Source organism: Chaetodon trifascialis, chromosome 4 (genome assembly GCF_039877785.1).
Source record: "Chaetodon trifascialis isolate fChaTrf1 chromosome 4, fChaTrf1.hap1, whole genome shotgun sequence".
NCBI lineage: Eukaryota > Metazoa > Chordata > Actinopteri > Chaetodontiformes > Chaetodontidae > Chaetodon > Chaetodon trifascialis.
Window position 1 is genome coordinate 9,725,885 of NC_092059.1, and position 21,938 is coordinate 9,747,822.

The following is a 21,938-nucleotide window of genomic DNA, read 5'->3' on the forward strand; positions in this document are numbered from 1 at the left end:
ATAGTTACAGTGTTAAAACTGCTAACATGATTGCTGTCTGTGGTTCTATGTGGTCTGTGTCAATAATTTCGAAAAAAAAAAATAATAGCTCGCAGCAACAAATGGGAAAAAAGAACTATGAACTAGTTCATTTTTGGAACGGTGAATTTAGTTCAAAATTTTAAATTATGAGCTATGAACTGAACTAGTTCATTTTAAAATTTGTGAACTGAACTTTGAACTAGTTCATGTAGAAAGTGAACTTTCCCAACAATGCTGATATGTTTCCATGTCTATGTGATATGTCTTCTCCTACTTCTTCGGACAAAGCCTCCTACAGAGAGACCTTGAAGTAAGATACTTTCTTGGAGGTCGGGTAAAATGGAATTGTTAATATTAATTTGTGGATTGAAACGTTTTGATGGAAACAGAACGCAGCCCCACGTATTTGCTACTTGCGGTGTAGAAATTACGAGCTCAGAAACAGGCCTTGAATGCAGCTGTTATCGACCTCTAGCCGAGTGGGCGTTAACAGACATGTTAAACAACAGATGGCAGTTTTGCCAGAGATTTTGCGGAAACGGGTTTTCACCACCAAGGTGCAAGCATGTTTTTGCAAAAACTGATGGTCTATGTGTCGACGGCGTCCTTTTTTTGCTTTATGATAGGGCTCAATTTCGTGATCCGGATCATGCAATTTATTTCACCAAGCCTCACCAAGAAGATCATCCTCAAAATGGGTGAAAAGACCACCATGACCCAGAATCCCAACTTTAAGTATGAGGATTGGGGTCTGACGTTTGCTTCTATGAACTTCGTCAAAACTGCCTGTCATCACATGTGGCTGTCTCTGGGACAAGAGGCATTCGTGGGAGGGAAAGCTCCAGATTCACCTGTGGTCAGCATGGAAGGCAAAAGAACAAGTATCTGCAAATATTTGAAAGGTTCGTCGTGAGAGTCCAGCAGTGATGTAGCTGCATCTCTCTCTGCTTCTAAATTCTGGCCTGTATTTTCCCTTTAGGCAACAGACCGCTGGTGCTGAGTTTTGGAAGCTGCACCTGACCTCCGTTTATCTACAAACTTGAGGAGTTCAAGCAACTCGTCAAAGACTTCAGCGATGTAGCTGACTTTCTTGTGGTGTACATCGCCGAGGCACATTCAGCAGGTGAGTAAAAGTTGTCAGGTGTAGTCATCACCATCAAGACATTTATTGGAGGGACTTTGCATCCAGAAAATGCACATCAGACAAAAATAAAGCCTTTAGAAGTTCTGAAGATGGATGTGTGCTTGATTTTCTTCACCCTAAAACATACAGTATAATCTTGTCTACAGCTTTTTTAAATGCACCAATTTAAAATTTTTATTTTTGCATGAAAACATCACTTAATACAATGAAGAAATAAAAGCATAGAAGTGATCTTTCTTTTTGACTTGTGTCATCATATTTTACCAAAAGAGCGTAACTATAGCCTATAGAAGTCCTTTAAGTTCATGAGATGGGATGAATAACACTACCATAGTCTGTACTTTCACCCTAAAAAGTACTTTAACTCTTCGTGCTGTAGTAATCATTTACAGACCAACCATAAAACAGGATTTACTATATGCATATTAATTGTGATGTGCTGCTGCATTCAGTGTCATCCCGGTAAAATCAATTAGTTTTTCTCTGTGTCAGACGGTTGGGCCTTCACCAACAACTTTGACATCAGCCAGCATCGGACCCTGGAGGACAGGCTGTCTGCAGCTCAGATCCTGCTTCAAAAAGACCCCCTGTGTCCCGTGGTCGTGGATGAAATGAATAATGTCACTGCCATAAAATATGGCGCTCAGCCTGAGAGGCTTTACATTCTGCAGGCTGGGAAAGTTGTCTACAAGGTGAGATCTGTTACTAACACCGAGACAAATTCCTGTTCTTTTATGTTATGTGAGCCTGATTGTTTTTCTCACGCGATGGTGTTATTCGAGATAATAACAGCAATCTCTTCTCATGCTATTGCGTGAGAAGGAGCAGTACAACAAACAGATACAACACTCCTATTGTTGGCACAGAGCCAGGCTAATGTTAGCCATGCCAGAAATGTCGATTTGTACGTTATCATACGATAAAGTCACGTCGCTGATGTCTGCTGCTGGTATGTTCTTAGTGAAATTGCATTTGCTTAAAATGCAAATGTCATCCCTTATGTGTCGTTAACATTCCTCGCTCTGTGTTCTCCAGGGGTTGATGGGGCCTTGGGGCTACAATCCACTGGAGGTACGTCAGTTCCTGGAGAAGATGAGATAAGAAGGTTGTTTAACTCTCAAGTCAAACCACGTATTAACCATCCAGTCTAGAGGGCTCCAAGGGGACGGGGATGTCAACATTGTAAACAAATAACTGATATAACACAACAATTAAATCAATACACTGGAATATCTACATGTAGTTCTTATGCTGCTCTTTGGCATGTCTTACATAAACCACTGCATGCGTAGAAATATTGTAACTGCTCCAAACTTGCACTAATATTGCCTTCAGGCTCTCCTGTAAATCACGAAAAGGTATCTCGCTCTCAATCTCTGAGCTTGAACCCGCCTCTCAGTGTTTCTTGGTGACGGCTGCGGATCAAACCGTCGGCTTCTGTAGCCAGATGAAGTGAAGCACAGAGAGAAAGTTCAGTGGAGAGTTTGAGTTTGAGGTATCGCACATGACGTACAGGAGACGCCACCAAACTGTAAAGTTAAAAAGACCTAAACATTTAAGTCAATGAAAGCTCTTGTTTTACACTTCTCTTGCAGGTTCAGTTATCTTTAAGTATACCATCAGCATTTTAATCTTTGCTAATCATGTCTGTTTTTACATGAGGAGGCTGCTTTTTACATGATGGTTACAGTGCAAACCTCTGGGAACTGTAATCTGATTCAAAGATGACTTAAAAGTAGGCCTTCTCTGAATTATGTAGCATTCATGATTTGACTCATCTAATGTATCATAAACATCTTGATTAACCATCTGCTTTTCTTTTGAATGTTCACAATACAATTAGTTTTTGAATGTTGATATTGTAGTATAATAAAAAAAAAATAACCTGAAAAGACTCCTGTATCATTCTCAATTTATATGCAACATCTATGGATCTGTGCGGTGGAAATGAAAAAGGCTGCAGTATAAATAACATTTTTTTTAAGTTTTCACTCGGAAAACATGGATGATCACAGTGGTTCCTCTCACAGTAAATTGTTCAAATGAGAATAAGCCATTGTTTTCCACACATCTGTACTCGTATTGTCGCTTCTCTGAGTCGCTGTGACTCATCCTCTCTCTCCCGCTGACCCATTAAGACAAAATGAGATCGTCTGCAAACCTCCAGAGGTTTTCTTTTTTTTGTTTTTACATCATGTTTCCTCAGAGAAAATGGCTGCAGGGCTTTAATGTTGACACACACAGCAGTATTCCACCACATGGCACTGTGGCTGTTGTTTGCTGTCTTGTCTGGAAGTGATAAATGGTAAACACACTGTACTGAACGCAGGGTACAGTGAATATGAGTTAATACTCAACTGTCTAATCTTGGCACATCCATTGATTTGGACTTCGAGTGCCTTTAAAATGATCCTGAACTACAATGAACCTGCCTACAATAGTGTTGCAAAACAATGTAATCAAATAAGACGGGTTTTTTTGTTTGTTTTTTTCTGGCTTTTCAAGGCCTGTGTTTCATTGATGAAAGCCTATTTAAATAGTGAATGAGCACAAAATGGCTAATAAATATTTTAATAATGGAAAGTACTGTGGATGCAACAGATATTTTAATTTCCCTCAAGGTAAGTATAATTAGAGTCCCAACAGTATTTCTCATAATTTGTTTAATTGGCTTCCCTCTTGTCTTTGCTGTAGTTTTTGCCTCTTGTCCCCACTAAATGAATAACCTGCTCATTTACTCGGGTACATTTTAATGTTTTCCTGTAATATTTTTCATGATCCACGCTATAAAAGAGCAGGGTTAGTGGTAATGTGACTTGTTCGACTAGTGTGTGACAGTAAAAGTAAATCCTGGGGAAAAAAAAGTAATGACATATAAAGCATAAAAAGCCCCCGAGACTAATCAAATAAGACTTAAAAACTACAGGATCGTAACTCACGGTTACAAGTCTGCTCTTAGGATATGGTAGTGAACAAAGCAGTTTTGTGTGGCTACAGCTTTCATAACATTAAGTGTGTGGCTCTGATGTTGGAGAGCAGGTTTGGCTGCTGCCCAGCCAGGCCACATCCTGTGGAGAGCGGCCAGCAGCGACTCAGCCTCGTTTCCTATTGTTACACCGGAACCAGAACGCTGACAGATCCTCCCAAGCGCAAACTTTTGTTAAGATTCATGTATGAATCTTAAGTAAAACCAAGGCCAGCCTGTATAATATGTTCATTGGCTTTTAGGGATGGTAAATACTGTGTCTAGGCCAAAGGTCTGTGCAAAGCAGGAGGGTCCACTGAAGCCCACCAGAGGGCAATGTGAAGCCATTTTTAACCCAACAGCAGAACAACGGACGAGAAAAACATGAGGCTGTTTTCCTTGAATGCTCCCAGGCTTCAGAGTGACCCATCTGGATGAGTTTGTATCATCTTCAAAAGTAGCTGCCCCACAAAAAAAGGTATTAACTCCCATAATGTAATAACGCCTAGCTTTCAGAAAACGTATGGAAGGAAGTTATAAGGTCATCTTAAAGCAGGCATGTCAAACTCATTCCACAAAGGGCCGTGTGGCTGAAGGTTTTCTTTCCAACCAAGCAGCAGCACACCAGACTTGACTCATTTCATTAGCTGATCTCAGTCTTCAGACAGCTGATTGGTCAGACTGTGTGCTCTTGATTGGTTGGAGGAAAAACCTGCAGCCACATGGCCCTTTGTGGAATGAGTTCGACATGCCTGTCTTAAAGCTTTATAGCTGTCCACCCCTCCCAAATATCTCACCACTATCCTATGTGCACTGTGAAAAATGGCAGTGTAATGCCTACCAAGTAAATATTTGTTGTCATTTGTTGCAGTTCACAATGCTGTGTCGACCAGAGGTTCCACCTTTCTGCTTCTGACCCTCTAACATACAGCAGTAGAGTCTGCATGTGACCCCCTCATCACAGGTAGATAAAACTATCCCATATTTCTTAAAAGTCTCCACAAAGATTAGGAAAAAAGAAAATGAACACAAATTTGTGTCGTAGAACTTTTCTTATTTCCAACCATTTTAATCCTCTCCTGATCCACTGCAGTGGCCCTCGCCCCTCAGGCTGAGAACCACTGGCAAGTGAAACTGTCCCTTCCTCATGTCACAGCATGCAGAGTGTTTGCCTGCCATTGAGTCTCCTTCATGCTCCAGGATTTCCTCTTGTTGGTCTGGTGGCTGTGGACTACAGTAACCCCTGGCTCCACCGCAGGTGCAAATAAGTGATCGGTGATCTGGTGGTGGCCATGCATCCTGCCTGCCACAGGCTGGTGTGTGTGGTGCCGCTGGAGCAGTGGCAGTCAAATGGCAGAGGTGTGGATGTAATGTTAGCTGCTGGCTGTTGGACCTCTGTTCTCCCAAAGTAATGAGCTATTCTGTGCTGGTGAGGACAGATCCTTCCTTTTACATTAAATTACATCAATCTGTATGGTATTTTTTATGCATCAGTTGAAAAAAAAGTATAACTTAAGCATTAATTTAACATGACTTTTCACGACCACAGTTTCAGTAGCATATTCCAAATGTGACAGCGTATAAATCAACATTCAGGCAAAATAAAACAACCCACACAGGAAGTTAAGTTATTGTAAAATTATATTAACAAGCAATCTTTCCTCAATTTGAAATAAAAAAATATCAGCAAATAAAGGCAACATAGGACAGATGTGTATAATGTGTAATGTTCACAGGAAGAAAAAAAAAAGAAACAAAAAATTCATCACATTTACAACACTGCCGCTAAGTTTATAATGATGCCTACTAGAATCGGTTTAGAAAGCTTTGACTAACTCTGAATAACTGGGGCAATATATACGTAGTCAAAGATTGTATCAAAATATAAAAAAAATGTGTGGGTGGGCAAGAGGGGCCAGGAGCAAGGGGACGACCAATGATACAGGAGGGAAATATGAACAACCAATATGTGTGAGAGATTAAAATGGGCAGCTCATTCATAGCCAGTTCATCATAATCAACCAAACTGGAAATAACACAGAAGGCTACGACGATGAGGAGCACAGAGTGTTAAGCACAGACAGGTAAAGAGATATACACCACATCTTAAAGCAGGTGTCCACATAGAGAAGAGCAGCACTAGGTAGTATGTTGTACACAGATTCTCAGCATTCATGCACTCACTTCTTATGCCAACGTCTGGTTTCCCTCGACGGAGCGCAACAGCAGTCTCGCCGTTTTAATTAAAACAGCAAAGAGCGCAGGATCGCGTCGCTGTCAAAATAAGAGACTGAGACTGATCAAACGGGATCAGTCTGACATTGTGAGGACCATCTGAGCACTTACATACCGTGAAAGGTCGTCACAATAAAAGCCGTCTTTTCAGACCTCTTTAAATAGAAGGGTGGGCATCGGGAAGAGTAGTACATTATTCATAAAGGTGGCCACAGAGTAAAAGGCAAAATCTGAGTCCTATGTCAACTGACTTTTGTGACACAGTATGCATGGCGATAAGTAAAATGACAAGACAAAGACGTTCCAAGCTCACAATGCATATACACACTCTCCAGTGTTTTAAGTGACAAAAGCGGAGACATTTCCTGCACATCTTGCACCACAAAGCAATAATTAAAAAGTACAAGAGGTAAACTTCAACCTTTTTTTTTTTCCTCTTCGCTCTAGGGTTGAGGGGGACTGGGAGGGTTTCTGGGGGCTCTGCAAAGAACATAAAACGTGTCATGTATGCATTTTCAGTAGCTGGTTTTGTCACACTTGGGGTTGTGATAAATGGAGAAATTGTCCTTCATTTTGAGCAAGGAGCAGTAGTCGCCAGCCATTTCGATTTTTCTCCGATCAGCATTCTGGCGTTGGTGTGGAACCAAAATGGCGCCTGTCCCTGATTCGGTGCTGATGTGTTTGGCCGTGTCCTATAGTGAGTTCAGATCCTCGGAATGATGGCAAATAATGTCGGGTGGGTTGGAGGTGGGGGGGTCACACGCTCATCGTCATGGTTGGAGAGTACTACGGAGGCACAGAGAACAGAGGATTAAAACACGGCCTTTCCCCGCGAGCTCTCCAGGGTCAAACGCCCGGCTAGCTCTCCACGCTGCTGCTGCAGGCGGTGATGTTAACAAGCTGCGACTGTGGCTTCACTGTGTGGTCAACAGCGCTCTACCTCTGGCTTCATCAAAGCACCAGTGCAGTGTTAGCTGAGGAGAGGGACTTGGCACAAAGGGAGACTTACGTTCTCGCTCTGAAAGGAGTGGAGGAAGTTTCCACTCAGCTCCCCGTCATCCCTTGGGGTCCCAGGAGGATTGCTAATGCCACTTAAATTGTTTGGGGAATTCTGGAGACAGAGTGCACAATGTTTTCTTTTTTTTCATTAAATGTATAACATTTCACTCGAGTCAAGACTGAGCTCTGAATGCAAAGATCATCCGCACGGTTACAATATTTACCTTGTTCATTCCATCCATATCACCAGAGCCTGAGAACGAAACAATATGAGAAACAATGTTTGTATTCTTTGACCATAAGAAAGGCGTTCAGAAGTGGCTCCATCTGACATACAACAGACTGCTGAATCTTAAAAATCTGTGTAGTGTTATTCAGTGTGCTGTAGTGGGTGGTGTTACCTAGTGACCCGTTCATGTGGTGTGGTTCCATCCCAGCCATGGCTCCCAGGGGTCCGTCAGAGCCGGGGCCCATAGGGAACTGGTGGGGAAACAAGATGGCATGGACTCACTAACACCTCCACCGCGCAGTTAGCATACAACAACAGTGGAGGTCAACAGTTCCAGGTTCAAAGGTAAAAGTGACTGAAAATAAAGAGTTCTGTTACTCTTCAGCGCATTTACTCATTTCTGCTCCTGTGAACCTGAAAAATCCTCGTTCTGATCAGTCCAGCTCCACGAGAGTGGCTGAAACAGTAGCCTACGGTGTCAAATAACACACACAAACGGAACCAGTATAACAAGTGCATTTGTTTTGTTACTATAAGAATCTCTTCTGTACATTCCTGGGTGGATAAGTGAAACTCAGGAGCAGTGAAAATGTGCTTTAGTGAGACGTCAGGATGCTGGTGTTGAGTGAAACTGTTTTTATGCAGACCTGCTCTATTTATGCTCAAGGAAGTGGACTTTGCTAAATAAACCAGAAAAACTGAATACTTTAAATGTGTTTTTCTTTTAAAAAAAGATGATGACCAGTGTTTTCTGTTGTGGTCTCTCTTCTTCCTGCAGCAGGAACAGGGGCAGGGGCAGGGGCAGGGGCAGGGGCAGGGGCAGGGGCAGGGGCAGGGGCAGGGGCAGGGGCAGGGGCAGGGGCAGGGGCAGGGGCAGGGGCAGGGGCAGGGGCAGGGGCAGGGGCAGGGGCTCGAGTCGACATGTGTTGATCTGTCTGAAGTCCTGAATCTAACTGTGTCACATAATGTTTAAATTTGGTGGTCTAGGACATTGTGAAATTTAAATCTCAATTCAAACCAGGTTCAGTCACTCTAACACATGGCTGGCACCAGAGTCCGTGTAAGAATTTCACTAATTTAGGGATTTTTAGATTTCCAAAATGAATTTGGACAGCAACATGGACGTATAGACCAGAGGATGGAAATCGTCACCGTCCCACCAGCTGCACGCAGTCATTAGACAAAGGAGTGTGTAGAGATGAATGGTAGAGACGTCGAGTGTTTCGTTAATGGCACAAGCCTTCCTTAACGACCAGTGGAGCTCACAGCACACTAAATACCTCAGCCACTGAGTTGTTGTCCTCTGCCAACCACTTTTAAGTGACCCCCATTTAATTCACAGGGCTGAACAGGATGTTTAGGTGTGTTGTTGTTAAAACAGATTGCTTGTCACAGGACAACACTGATACAGGCTGTGGGCTTGGTACAAAAGAGATGTAAGTGATTAAGTTGGCAGTGAGATAAAAAAAATTACCAGTATCACTTAATACTAAGGTACACATATTCGGTAATAACAAGTTGCATATTAGAAGCATATTGGCTCTTTATTAGTAATTTTAAGGGACTTATTATGCTTTATTCTGCATGACCATATCCTACAACTATTAGACCATTAAGTAAGAGGTTTCCTTCAATAATCTCCTAATTATAGCTTACTGATAGCAAGTACAGAAGTTCTTGTACATGAATTATGATGAACCCTAACCCATAATAACCCTGATTGCAAGGATAAGGTATCAATATGTGCTTTATGAGGACGAATAAAGAGCCAGCGTGGTACTAATATGCATGTTAATAAACAACTAGTAAATGGTGAATGTGTGAGCCTTCATATAAAGTGTTAACAAATGATTTTCTAGTTCTGCAAAGCTCAATGATCACAATATCCACACTTAGAATGATGGAAAGAAACTTACATTATTTCGGTTGCCGGGTCCAGTGTTGATCATGGTGTACAAATTGTCACCAGAGTTGTTTGAGTCTGGAAAAGGTGTAATCATACATGTCATTTGCACTGGATATGTGCATGAAAATGGTAATGATTAAGAGCTTGAATCAGGAAAGTGCTCACCTGCAGGGCTTGGCATGATGGGAGTTCCTGGGGGACCGCCACCTCCAGAAGCACCCTGCGGAGAAGACATGAAGGATATGTTACACATTTACATGCAAAAACCTCCTTTAAAATGTTATTTTCCTCAGCTGAAATTCATGTGGTATGTGTGCGTTAAGAAGCCAGGATGTGCTCTCACCCCGTATGCACCAGGAGAGGGTGATGAGTAAGGCATCTGAAACCAAAAAAACAAACATTACAGACCAGAAATGGGTGAGTGCAAACCCTTTCTGTACCTCAAAATGTCATCATTCATCATTTGATCATCCTAATACCATTATGGCTGTCTGTCCAACTGTCTGTGGAAACCGTGACACATAATACTACAATTACATCCCAGACTAGAACCTTGGAACACATTAGACCTCGGCAGCTCTGAGAGGAGATCTGACTGCAATCTGAACCAGCATTTTTCTGGGTGCATGTGAGTGTTTATGTGTGTGTGTGTGTGTGTGTGTGTGTGTGTGTGTGTGTATGCGCGCGCGCATTAGCACTCACAGAGTTGGCATTATTGGGATTGGGCCATGGCCGACCAGTCCCGGGGCCCCTGGATGGTTAGACCAATGGAAATTTCAGTAAGATAATGCATTCAGGTTGAAAGACTTGTAAGACAATATAGTTACAAAATTTTATAAAGCTCACATGTTCACTCCTGGCATACCGGGACCCATGGTGTTGTGTGGGGGCCTCATCCCACCACCGAAGTTCTGAGAAGACAAACAAAAACATCATCATATTTTCTGTGAAACGGGTGCAAGGTATAGTACTAAAAGAAAAATCCAGGCAAACCACCAATATGACCATCAAAAGGGCTTTGGTTTGGAATCGGCTGGTACAAAATTTACAAAAACAACACCAGCACCAGTCTAGTAGAGACCCATGACTAACGGCCCATCGAGGCTAAGGTGAGACTACTCCATGTAAGCAGAACAGCCTACCTGAGGGCCGGGCCCCATGGGTCCCATGCCTCGAGGGCCACTCATTCTCTGCATTGGCCCCAAGTTAGGATGACCTGGAGGCGAAAAAAAAGAAATTTATAAGAAAGAAGCCAGGATATAATTTCTCTATTGCAGGTGTAGTTTAAGTGAGTCACACCTTGTGGTCGTGTCGGGTCCATGTTGGGCAGCATGGGGTGAGGACCTGGTCCTCCGCCGGGCGGCTACAGGGGTTAAAACACAGACCCAATGAAACAGCAGTTTTAAACATACACTATTGTAGTACACTATGCATTCTGCATAATGTGAGAGTGTGTGTGTGTGAGCTGTACCTGGTTGGCCATCCTGATGGGGGGACCTCTTGGGCCTCCGGCGAAGCGAGGCGACATGAAGGACTACGGCAGAAACAGCATTGCTCCATGAGATGAGTCAGTAAATGACATAAATATCTCAAAATGTGGTAATACTCTAATTTCTGAACAGCATGTTTGTGTGAGTGCTGAAAGCAGCATAAAGCACTGAGCTGAGACGAATGCCAAAGCATGAAGCATCAGCACCGAGAACCAGCGTTCCCAAATGACCGCGGAGAGCAAAAACAGAGAAAAAGAGAGAAAGAGGGAGAGGGAGAGTTACCTGACTGTGAGGTCCCATCATACTGTTAGGGGGAGGAGGCTGAGGGTGAGGAGAGCCCTGGGGACCAGGAGGACCCTGTGGCACCACACAAAATAAAGAGGCAAGGAGGAAGAGAGAGGAGGGAGACGGGGGGGAGGATGAGGCGGAGAGAAAGAGGGAGCAAGAAACAGAAGCGACAAAAGAGGGTCAGAGAGAAGCAGGGTTACTGCAGGGCAGAGGACAGTCGGAGTGCAAGACCCAGTGTGGCGCAAAACAAAAGGTAAAAATGTACAAAAACAAAAAGCTCGTTTTCATGTACCCAACACAGTGAAGAGAGAGAGACTGAGCTGAGAGGAGCAAGCAAATGACTTAGCCTTGGATGAGAGAAAAGAGACAGGGAGATGGAGAGGATGTATGCTCTTTTGCCTGTCAGTCAAGACATTAAGAAGCCTGCTGCATGCAGCATGTTATCAGTGCTAATTTCCCTGAATTAACAGCATCAATTAAGCTCTATGCAATTAGCTGTATAACAACACTAAACACCGGCACTGTGTCGCTAATGTTGCTGATCTGACAGAGTGAGGGGTCTAATTGAGCCTCCTCCAATGGATTCTGGTATGGAAAGTGTGAGTGCGTGTGCCTTCATGTATCAATGTCAAAATGTCTTTCCTGATATTAACATGATCACATAATGAGTCACGCCTTTGTGGCTTCTAGTACGTAATAAGCTGGTGGATTTAAAGTGAACAGTTCGGTCTAGTGGAGGCAGAGCAACACTGCAATTTTATGTCACCTCTTACAGCCACAGTTCCACACAGTTGCCTGCCAAGTTTATCCTCATGAGATATTGATTTACAGTAGGTGCTGCACCTTTCGATTTCTCCATTAGGGAAAATGGTCAGGCCACGCCTGCCTGTTTACAGCACTGGAGGGGCCCAGGCAGACAGAATGTCTATGACGTTTACGACAAGTTCGCTGAGCAGAGTGGAGCAAAACAAAAGACAAAAGCAGTACGGATACCAACGTGATGCAGATGACCAAAACCCTGACAGCACTTCACAAAGCTGGAGCCTACAGAAGCGCCGATACGACAATTCTGATAATTGGTTCTGGAGTCAGAGTATTTCTAGTCATGGACAGGATCATTCGTGGCAATTGGCTGACCTGGAAAAAGCCGGGTGGCATGGGTCCTCCTGGCATGCCCTCACCAGGGGGCATCCCTCCCATCACAGGACTGGGAGCTGCTGCTGCACTCTGAGAAAAGAAGAAGAGACAAAACAGCAATATTACAACACAGTGTTAACTTAAAGATAAGCTGACTGGTTAAGATCCAACTACAATCAGCACATGTATTAGAGCTGCAAGAATCTGTCAAATAATCAAGTTTTCAAGTGTTAAATTAATTGCCAACTATTATAGCTGATTAATTGTTTTTAAGGAGAAATGTCCAAATTATCTCATTTCAGCTTTTCAAATGTGAATATTTTCTGGTTTCTTTGGGTTGTGAACAACACTAGTCCATCACCCAAAGCTTTGAGAAACAGTGATTTTCACCATTTTTTGACATTTTATGGACCAAACAACTAATCAATCAATGATGATGGCTAACGAGAAAATGATCTTTAACATGCCGATGAAGTGTTATTGTTGGAAGTCTGTTTTCCATTCACAGCATTGGCTCTTGGCACGGCTGGCCACAGGAGGAGTACATCTGAGGAACTGAATATTGTCTTGGACAAACACAGTGACGCAGGCTAAACCTGTGCTGGCTATCGATCTGAAAGGGTTCGTGTGCATTATGCGTGCAGGCTTCATGACGCTCGGACAGACTCAATGAATCTAATTCTATGTAATTGCTGTTCAAGCATCATTTAACCCACCCTCGACTTATCTAAAAAGTGAAAGAAACCAACATGCGATTGGCAGACCTGCCTCATTTGTGGGTCTCCAATAAGTAAAGGGTGTCAATGGGGCCCTTATTGAGGCTTCTGAGCCCTGCTGATCCAGTGGATCAGATAAGGATCAGTGGGATTCACTGAGTCAGTGGCTCCAAAGTGCTGCTGCACAGCAGGGGCTTCCTGGGCCGATTTCCTGCTCAAACCGCAGTCCTAATTCACTAATGTGCCATTTGCTTCAGTCACACGCTCCTAATTGACTGAGTTTTTCTTCCCTGTAGCTGAAGCAATCTGAGATGGGCTAATGTCCTCAGAGCTGTGGGGTTTAGCTTCCAGAGAAGAGCTACAGAGCAAGAGAAGCTCCTTCAGTCCTGTTTGTTCATACGTAGCTCGTGGATGTACACAAAGAAGCAATGATTACTACAGGGATGGATGTACCAGAACCCCCACTCACAAACACGCCTTGTCTCTGTCCAGAGCTCTACAGACATCACTGGTCAATAGCCAACACACTCCCTGATATCGACTGCACCTCCCCTAATTATATCTGCTCAGGCTGCCACTGCAGGGCCACTGTGAAATACCTCAGCAGGGAGAGAAGTGAGGCCACGGGGAGAAGTCACGTCTCATCAGGCCCCAGCACCACTGGGACATGGACACAGAGACACAGACAGCCTGTAAATCCTATTTCTTTACTAGGCGGTGTCATGGGGCGCTGTAGGAAAAAATCAGCAAGTTGCGAGACTGATAAATCCTCAAACATGACTAACATCTGAGCTCTGCTTTAAAGAATATACTGCTATGTGTGCAGGAGAAGATATTTTCTGGAGATCTTACTCAACCAAGCACCCAATGCAGACAGGGTGGCTCTTAGAACTGGGTAAATCTGTGTTTAAATACATTTAAACTGACTAAATTTCCACAGTTTAAGATGTTTATGTCAGATAAGAATCAGTGGGACGCCTGTGGACCTGCAGTGACTCACTCAAATTCACAGCCTGTTGAGCACCAACTTAAACGACATAGCTCACATACCCAGAAACCATAAAACGCGATCCCACTAAGGTGCAGCATGCCCATGTTTAGTGACCTGGCCGGTCTCTACCAAAGGCCCAGAAACCAAGTGCTCCCTCAGTGATGACAGTTTGTACTTTTCAGTTAAGTTTTAATTTGTTAAAAGTCCGCAGTCAACACCAGAGTTTTGTTTTGGCGAATCTGCAGGGCCTCCATCAAGTTCCACTTTTTATTTCAAACTGGCGAGACAAATGTCAGTTCACATCATTTCAGATTATGCACACATTTAGCAGACATGACCAACCACAATACAGTATATGTCTGGATATATTTCCAAAAGAGCATCACGCAAAAAATAAAAAAGGTGTTGTTCTTATTGTGCCAGTGTTACAGTTATACCGGTTCACCCTTGAGACCCCCGTGCCCGAGCGCTCCCTCAGGACTGCTTTCTGTATGAAGGTAAGAAGTTGGAGCGTTACATGGGCAGGCTACCCCAGAGGTTTACTAGTGCCGTGATGCGGGGTCATCATATTTGTACTACTGGCTATGTTTTGTCATCTAACTTTACTACCATCTACTGGATTTTAGGATGTATGTCATTATTTAGGGCCAGCTGCCTCATCGCGTAATGTTAAAGATGAATAATACTTTGTGTATCTGCCTCGTGAAGCAGATCTGCTCCAAAGTTGAATGGGCTCTTCCTTGGCCCATGCTACACCCTACCCTGGAGGTAACAATGGAAAAAACACACATACATACGACACAGCAAACACACTGATAAAAAATAACATATACATATGATAGCAATAAAAGGATTATGATGATGTGACGACAGGTCGATGCAGCACTCTCTCAGGGCCAAACAAAGCATTGCAAATTTAACTTCTCGGCATCAACCGCTCTCAGACTCGTCGTACCTCTGAAGCGCAACACGCTGCCTTTGGTAGGATTTACCATCAATTATGCAGTTTTATACCCTATCAAATCTGCACATACATGTATTCACGAGGTTTCTCATCCGTGCCTGACATGAGAAGATTCACGCCGACAATCACATGACAAGCAAACTAAAACTTGATGCACACAATAAAGTCTTTGTGGCACCATTGTAAACAAGTACGGCTCTGAATGATGTTTTACAGAAGCCTTTAACAGTGAGACTACGGCATGCATAAAACATACAAGGCATTTTCACCTGAGATTATAATTTACATTTAGCATCTCTATCATCTGACAAAGAAGCATTTCCAATGAGTTACGAACATCATTAATGTTCTGTCCTCTTTACATCAGATTATTATTAAATATGCATCATTTTGGCATTTATTCTGATGTCAGAGTCGGCCCCATACTGGGATTATATACTTTACAGCAGTTAAAAATACAACCCAATCATCTGCATACATACAGCACGACCTGTTTTGCAAGAGCTGAACTGCTCAGACAAGTCAGCCATATGCAAGTTAAACAAGGACTAAGATCCTATTCTGCCTGACACAATTACTCACATGAGAGGAGTCATCCGGCCATTACTCAATGTAAGCTGCCTGCCCGACAGGTATACCAACACACAAGCATTCTGGGTACTATTGCAATAGCATCTGAGAAGCACATGAACACAGTGGAAATGTGATGATAACTGGAAATTATTTCTTTAAGAGTAATGACGCAAAAAAAAGTAGGAGAGTAGCTGGAGCTACAGCCTCACTGATATTACTACTATTTTACAGTTTTATACGATTATATACTGCTTTCTGCTTTAGGACAGGAAATAAAAGGCCTCCCAGATCATGGTATGCAGGAAGAGGAACAAGTTTTTGATTAGCGTATTTTATTAACGTCTGGCTTTCTGAGAGCTTCAGACACTTCACCAGACCTCCATTATTGTGCACTTTGTAAAGTCAGCATCATCAGCTGTAATGTTTTTGCTTTGCACCTTGTTGAATACACCACAAAGCTTGCGCCATAGCCTAAGAATATTAACAAGTCACTTGCATGAAATGGTGAAGGCATTATTCGTGATCTCTTCAAAATTCATTGGTAACTCGTACTTTGGGATCTTTTAACAAAGTAGAGAATATATTTAAATCAGGCATTTGTAGACATTAAGATCATTTTTCCTATCAGCTTCAATGAGTTTATTAATTAAAGCTTGTCTCTAAATATATTCATCATTCTTATAGCAACAGAATGGCATATAAATTGCTCCTCTGGGAGTGACATATTTTTATCAACATCAGTACTAAATTCTTCAACTCCAGGAAAGTGTGTGTTATATTTCAGCATAAACACATGAAGATGTTCTACAGGAAGAAGTTACTCTGCTTATAATAGATAAAGATTGATCTACAGTTTATGGCTAGTTTCAGATGTCTGGTCCCTTCACAGTGAAACAGCAAATGCAGTTTTTGCAAAGAAGTAACGAAGTAAAAATGAAACTGTGTTTAATGTATTGACCACAAAGCCATAAAACAATGTCACCAATGTATACGGCTCTGTAGAAGTCAGAAACTGTTTGCAGACTAAAAATGTGCATGGTGTGTTCCCAGGCATGTTGTGTTAGATCTTTATCATGTTCCACTAAAGCCCACAGCTGTGCTTGCTGGGCTGTCTCAAACAGCTCGATGCTGCTTTCGGTCTAAACGAACCAAGTCTCGCCTCAGACTCTCTGGTACAGGAAAGGGGCAGATGTCTGAGCCCTGCCCCGGGCCATGAGGCTCTTGTCTGGGGCCTTCCTTACAACTCCCCAGGGGACCTCCTTTAAGACAGACAACCCCCTCGACCCACCGTGATTCAGCGTGTAAATGTGTGTACTTAAGAGCACACGAGCAATTCCAGCCAAACAAATTTTCTCTGAATTCTTGAATCACTGAAGGAGGTTACAAAAGGCCAGAGTGGCGGCGGATGTGCTCTTGCTCTCTTTACAAAAACAAAGAGAGAGAGGGGGACAGGGGAACACATTGGGAGGAGAGGCAAAGAAGGAAAGAGGGAGGAGGCTGAGGATGGCCAAGAGGTTGACTGGGGTAACTGTGAAAAAAGGGTATACAGAGACAGGGAGAGACAAACAAAAGAAGAAAAAATGTAATATTTAAAAGGGGATGAAGGAGACGTGATGCGGCCTTGCCAGCTCCTGACCTAGCGTGCTCACAACAGCCTCACTTCTTCCACTGGAACCAACACTCAACAGAAACCAGCCCCAATGTTTAGCTTGTAAATGTTTAACCATCAATCAACATCATAAAACCCACTTTGAATCCTGACTGGATTCTCTCTCTCTCTCTCTCTCTCTCTCTCTCTCTCTCTCTCTCTCTCTCTCTCTCTCTCTCTCTCTCTCTCTCTCCTTACTTCTAGCAGGTCCCTTCCACTTCTCATCTCCCTCCTCTCCTCCTCCACCAACCCCCTCCCCTTTTTATTCCCTCTGCTCCTCTGCGGTGGTGGGCATATGCCACAGTGCCACTCCCCTTTCCTTTTTTCCAATCTGCCCCTCAGCTCCATGACAGCCATCAATCAGACGCTGACGCCATGGCGACAGGGCCCCTCGGGGAGCGTTCATCAGGCCGCCGGGGCTTTACGAGTGCTGTCGGCTAACAGAGCAGCACTCACCTCCCCCACACCTAGACAAAGGCGAGGGTCCAAGGACTAGTACTGTCCACACACACACACACACACACACACACACACACACACACACACACACACACACACACACACACACACACACACACACACACACACACACACACACACACACACACACACACACTTGCCTGACCCCCACCATCCACAAACGAACACAAGGAGAACCAACATCAGAGCGAAGGGCAACCACAAGATGTCTGGGAGCGCCGGCCACACAGAAACTCTGAAAGCTCCCCACCACAGCAGCACACAGCCCAGAGTGACGTTTCACTGCTCCCTCATTTGCTTAATGTTTTCCACGTTATGAAAACGGTCTCAGTCAAACCACCGGCTGCAATCTAACAGCTTATTTTGTGTTGTTTAATCATTCAAAACGGGCCTGGTGAGGTTTCCTCATTATCATATGAAGGAAACTGCTAAACGATTTTAGAAAAAAAATTGTTCAATTGTTCTCACACCTTTGCTTAACACAGAGTTTTAAGAATACAGTGGTAATTAATGCTCGGAGAGACGATTGGTCCTAAACAGCTGAAGTATTCTGAAATAGGCGACACTCAGCTGTATTCTGCAATTTAAGACACAACCGAAAACAAACCTGACATAAAGAAGCAATCAAAGATACTGCAAACAATTATTATAAAACAGGCTGGGCAACGAAGAGGCTGGCTTCAAACAAAACACGCTCCTCCTGTGTCTGTCTGAGTTCGAGTAATAAGGACCGTGGTTATTGAAAGGGCAGAGCCTCGCCGTAGCCTCCCTCCTGGCTCCCAGGTCACCGCCAAGATCAGGAGGCCTGTTACCCTGACAACCCTATCTGCCAAGAGCAGGGCCAACATCTATGTTTTAACCCCATCTTGGCTGACACACCACCAGCCCACCTACAAACCGGGCTGCGTATCAGTCATCCTGAGAGGGCACCTCTAATGTCTTCCCTTGAATATGCTGACGCAGCAGAACCTAAATAAGCATCTTTATTTTATTGACATCAGCCGAACGATGCTCGTCTCATCTTTTCGGATAAGACCAGAGAATCACAAGGGTGGGAACAGGAGACGCCACTGACAGACCGTTCACACTTTCTTTGATCCTCATGAGACTCTTTTTGATCTTCCTTTTGAACGCTGACTCAAAGTAGGAAACAATGCAGGACACGAAGAAGAAAAACGGTCTAAAATGGCATAATTCTCAGGATGCAAAGCACAAATACCACGCAAATGTGGATGCGCCATCATGAGAGGATGCACTTGTCCTGAGCGACGTTTCATAGATTTTGGATACGAGACCGCCTTCACAGTTCTTCAGTTTCAAATCCACTAGGATTATGTCATTGCAGATAATACGTTTCAGCATGTACTTGAGCTACTTCACATCAGGTCAGCTGGAGGTCTTTGTCAAGAACCGAGCTGTACAAAGCCTCGGGAAGCTGTGCAGAACACACAGCAGGTTCTTTTCGTCTTCACAACTGAGGCGGGGAGCTGGAGCGTGGCGTGGATAAGGGGAGCGCACTCGACAGGTCTGACTCAGGACATGCTGACATCAGCATCATTTTCCCAGAAGCCTATAAAGCTCAATGTTGGCCCACCGACGGGCAAGATGACCGATCGTAAATTCAGGAGGAGAAAAAATATATATACTGTCACAATCTGCACTAGGCGGTTAAATACAGGTACAGGAGGGTGCAGGGGGAATACAAAAAATGAGCAAACATACTCAAAAAATGTAAAAATGGCAGAAACCAGACAGGCATAATTTTGGGGTGAATCATTATAATTCCTCACACTCAAGGGGAATCACAACAGCCTGAAGTGCGGCAGCTGCATCACTCTTGAAAGGGAATGTTTGAGATTTTGTCCGGACTTGAGTGTTGACAAACAGAGATTATGAGGTCTGTGCTCTGATAGCTCCACCAAAAATTCTGACTCATTGCACAACCGGAGTCGGAGGCACATTGCTTACACCACTTCTTAGTCTCAATAGCAGAGCTGTTGTCTTCTTTAGCAGAAGACGGAGCAATCTGTGCAACAGTTTCCAGTGTAAGCACTACTCACGTAATCATGGAAGGCTTTTGCTTCGCTGGAGTGGTCACATGTCTCTCTCCTCTCGGGTGCAGCGCAATACAAGTCCCAGAATACACTGTGGACAAGACAGGTCATGAAGCAAACAAAACCACACAAACAACCCCTGGACGTGTTTACAGGGAGACGAGCACGTTATCTCTTACCACCACCAGGAGTGTAGGAATCCAGGGGGTTCTCCGAGTGTTATGTTTTTCTCCCATCGGATCTAAGAAACAGGGATTTCAGTAATTAGCCACGTGTGTCAATTAAATGCATTCAAATTTTAGAGTACATGCAATACATTTACATGATTTTTTTTTTTTTTTAAATATAAAAAGGGTATTAGGGAACTTTTTCCCCAAATCATCATACCTCTGATAAAAAGGTCTGTGCAGACTTCTGTGCTCCTATGTGCAGCAAATACTCATAGACATACAGAGCCAACCTGTTTGGGGGGAAAAATATCATTTTTAATTTAGCAAAATAAATAAATAAATAATAAAATAAATCAGCTTCAAAAAAGCAGGTTAAATGTTCTTCAACGGGCACACTGAGTGACTTGAATCGGGTACAGGCCCACTGAACAATGGCTGCCAAATAGCCTATGCCAAAAAATTAAATGGGGACTGTGTAACCAAGCCAAAGCCAGGTTAAGATTCACCACAATGAGGAGGTTGGAACAAAGTGCCAAAGCAGCAGCAACATCGTGATGTGAAATACTAAGAAAAACAGCACCAGCCTACTGTGTATGAGCTAGGTAGAGTATCCTGGAGGCACTGATGGGCTGAGGGGAATAAAAACGGAGCCGATCCGGAGCGCAACAGAGAAAACAATGTACTGTGAGGCAACACGATGTTATTGTTTTCTCCCCTCCGAGCTCGCGACTGAATATCCGCAAAAATACGAGACAACGGCCGGTTAAAACACAACCAAACTGCTCTCGGTATCGGTGGGCAGAGGTGTAAAGAGACAGCAGCGAGCCAAAGGTAGAAGAAACAGAGCTGAGGGAAGGAATGGCGAGCAGACAAGGCGGTTCATTCAATTCCATTCTCGGTAGGAGGAAATCGCCTCTTGCTAGCCTGTCCAGCGAACAACAGAGAGCAAGAGGGAAAAACTTACGAGGCAAAAACACACAATAATTAACGTTTGTGAGCTTACTTTTCTCGTGCTTGGCCGTCCGACGGCACCGGGGTGCCTTTGCCTTTGGGGAACATTGTTTTTGTGGGAGGACGCCCGCCTTCTCTTTCTTTTTTCGCTATTTCATCTGTCAGATCATCGCGGCCGCGACCCTCTCGCACTCCAACCGCACTCCTGCTCAACCCGACGACTCAACCGAGCCTGGTCCGGGGGGAAGAGGCAGGGCCAGGCCTGATTGACGTTCCCAATAACCAATGAGAGCGCGCCATTCGCTTTAAGGTCTGCCTCTTCATGCTTCCAGTTTGCTGTTTTGACGTTGGTAGCTGCTGTATCAAAGGAGCGTAATTTAATGAAGAAATGTATAGTTCCTCCGTAATTGTTTGCTTGACTTGTTTTGAGCATATGCAGTGTAAATCGGTTATTCTGGAAATCAACCGAAACATGTTTTGTTTCTTTACAAAATAATATTTCACGGTAAAATATATACGTGTATATGAAAATACCTATTTCTAATATAGAATAATTACAAAATTCATTGTACCTCGAAAAAAGTTTTTTAACCAGAGGTTTATATTTCTTTTTACCCTTCGTTTTAATTATAAACCACTAACTCTTACTAATAGTTTTACTTTTATTGGCTATATGAAGTCAGTATTTTCGTCCGTTCGACCAATATAGTTGTATTTTTCTATATTTTACTGGCTTTTAACTGAATTACTTATCAGCAACTTCTACTGTAGGAAGAACTGCATATGTTTGCCTCATCATACCAAATAATGGTGATGATCTGGGGCAGGATACGCCCGTTTTTTTTTCTTACATAAGAAATTAGCGTATCCTTAAGCAAATATGTAGGCCATAGAATGCACAGCAAATCAATAAGAAAGTCTCAAGTTCCTTAGAGGAGATCATTGATAGTTCGCCTTATGATGAAGATTTTAACTTT

General features: G+C 43.4%; 2 protein-coding genes across 3 annotated transcripts; one reads left to right on the forward strand and one right to left on the reverse strand.

Annotated features, from left to right (window-relative positions):
• Positions 1-530: 530 nt before the first annotated feature.
• dio1 (iodothyronine deiodinase 1) lies at positions 531-2,356 on the forward strand. Its single transcript, XM_070961725.1, has 4 exons — positions 531-923; positions 1,001-1,144; positions 1,658-1,857; positions 2,201-2,356. Exons 1-4 carry the CDS (start codon positions 587-589, stop codon positions 2,264-2,266), a joined length of 747 nt encoding a protein of 248 aa, XP_070817826.1. The 5' UTR covers positions 531-586; the 3' UTR covers positions 2,267-2,356.
• Positions 2,357-5,166: 2,810 nt separating this feature from the next.
• On the reverse strand, positions 5,167-21,213 carry ssbp3b (single stranded DNA binding protein 3b). Of its 2 annotated transcripts, XM_070960228.1 has the most exons (18): positions 21,014-21,213; positions 20,228-20,300; positions 20,020-20,081; positions 19,847-19,931; positions 12,415-12,504; positions 11,272-11,346; positions 10,971-11,033; positions 10,799-10,862; positions 10,642-10,715; positions 10,346-10,410; positions 10,202-10,250; positions 9,843-9,878; positions 9,665-9,719; positions 9,510-9,574; positions 7,766-7,844; positions 7,589-7,617; positions 7,375-7,476; positions 5,167-7,151 (listed from the first exon to the last, which is right to left on the reverse strand). In XM_070960228.1, the coding sequence occupies exons 1-18, from the start codon at positions 21,067-21,069 to the stop codon at positions 7,122-7,124; spliced, it is 1,152 nt and encodes a 383-aa protein (XP_070816329.1). In that variant the 5' UTR covers positions 21,070-21,213; the 3' UTR covers positions 5,167-7,121. The 2 variants fall into 2 exon arrangements, with proteins under 2 accessions (XP_070816329.1, XP_070816330.1); XM_070960229.1 differs by lacking the exon at positions 11,272-11,346 and having other exon boundaries at positions 5,602-7,151; positions 21,014-21,186.
• Between the last annotated feature and the right edge of the window lie 725 nt (positions 21,214-21,938).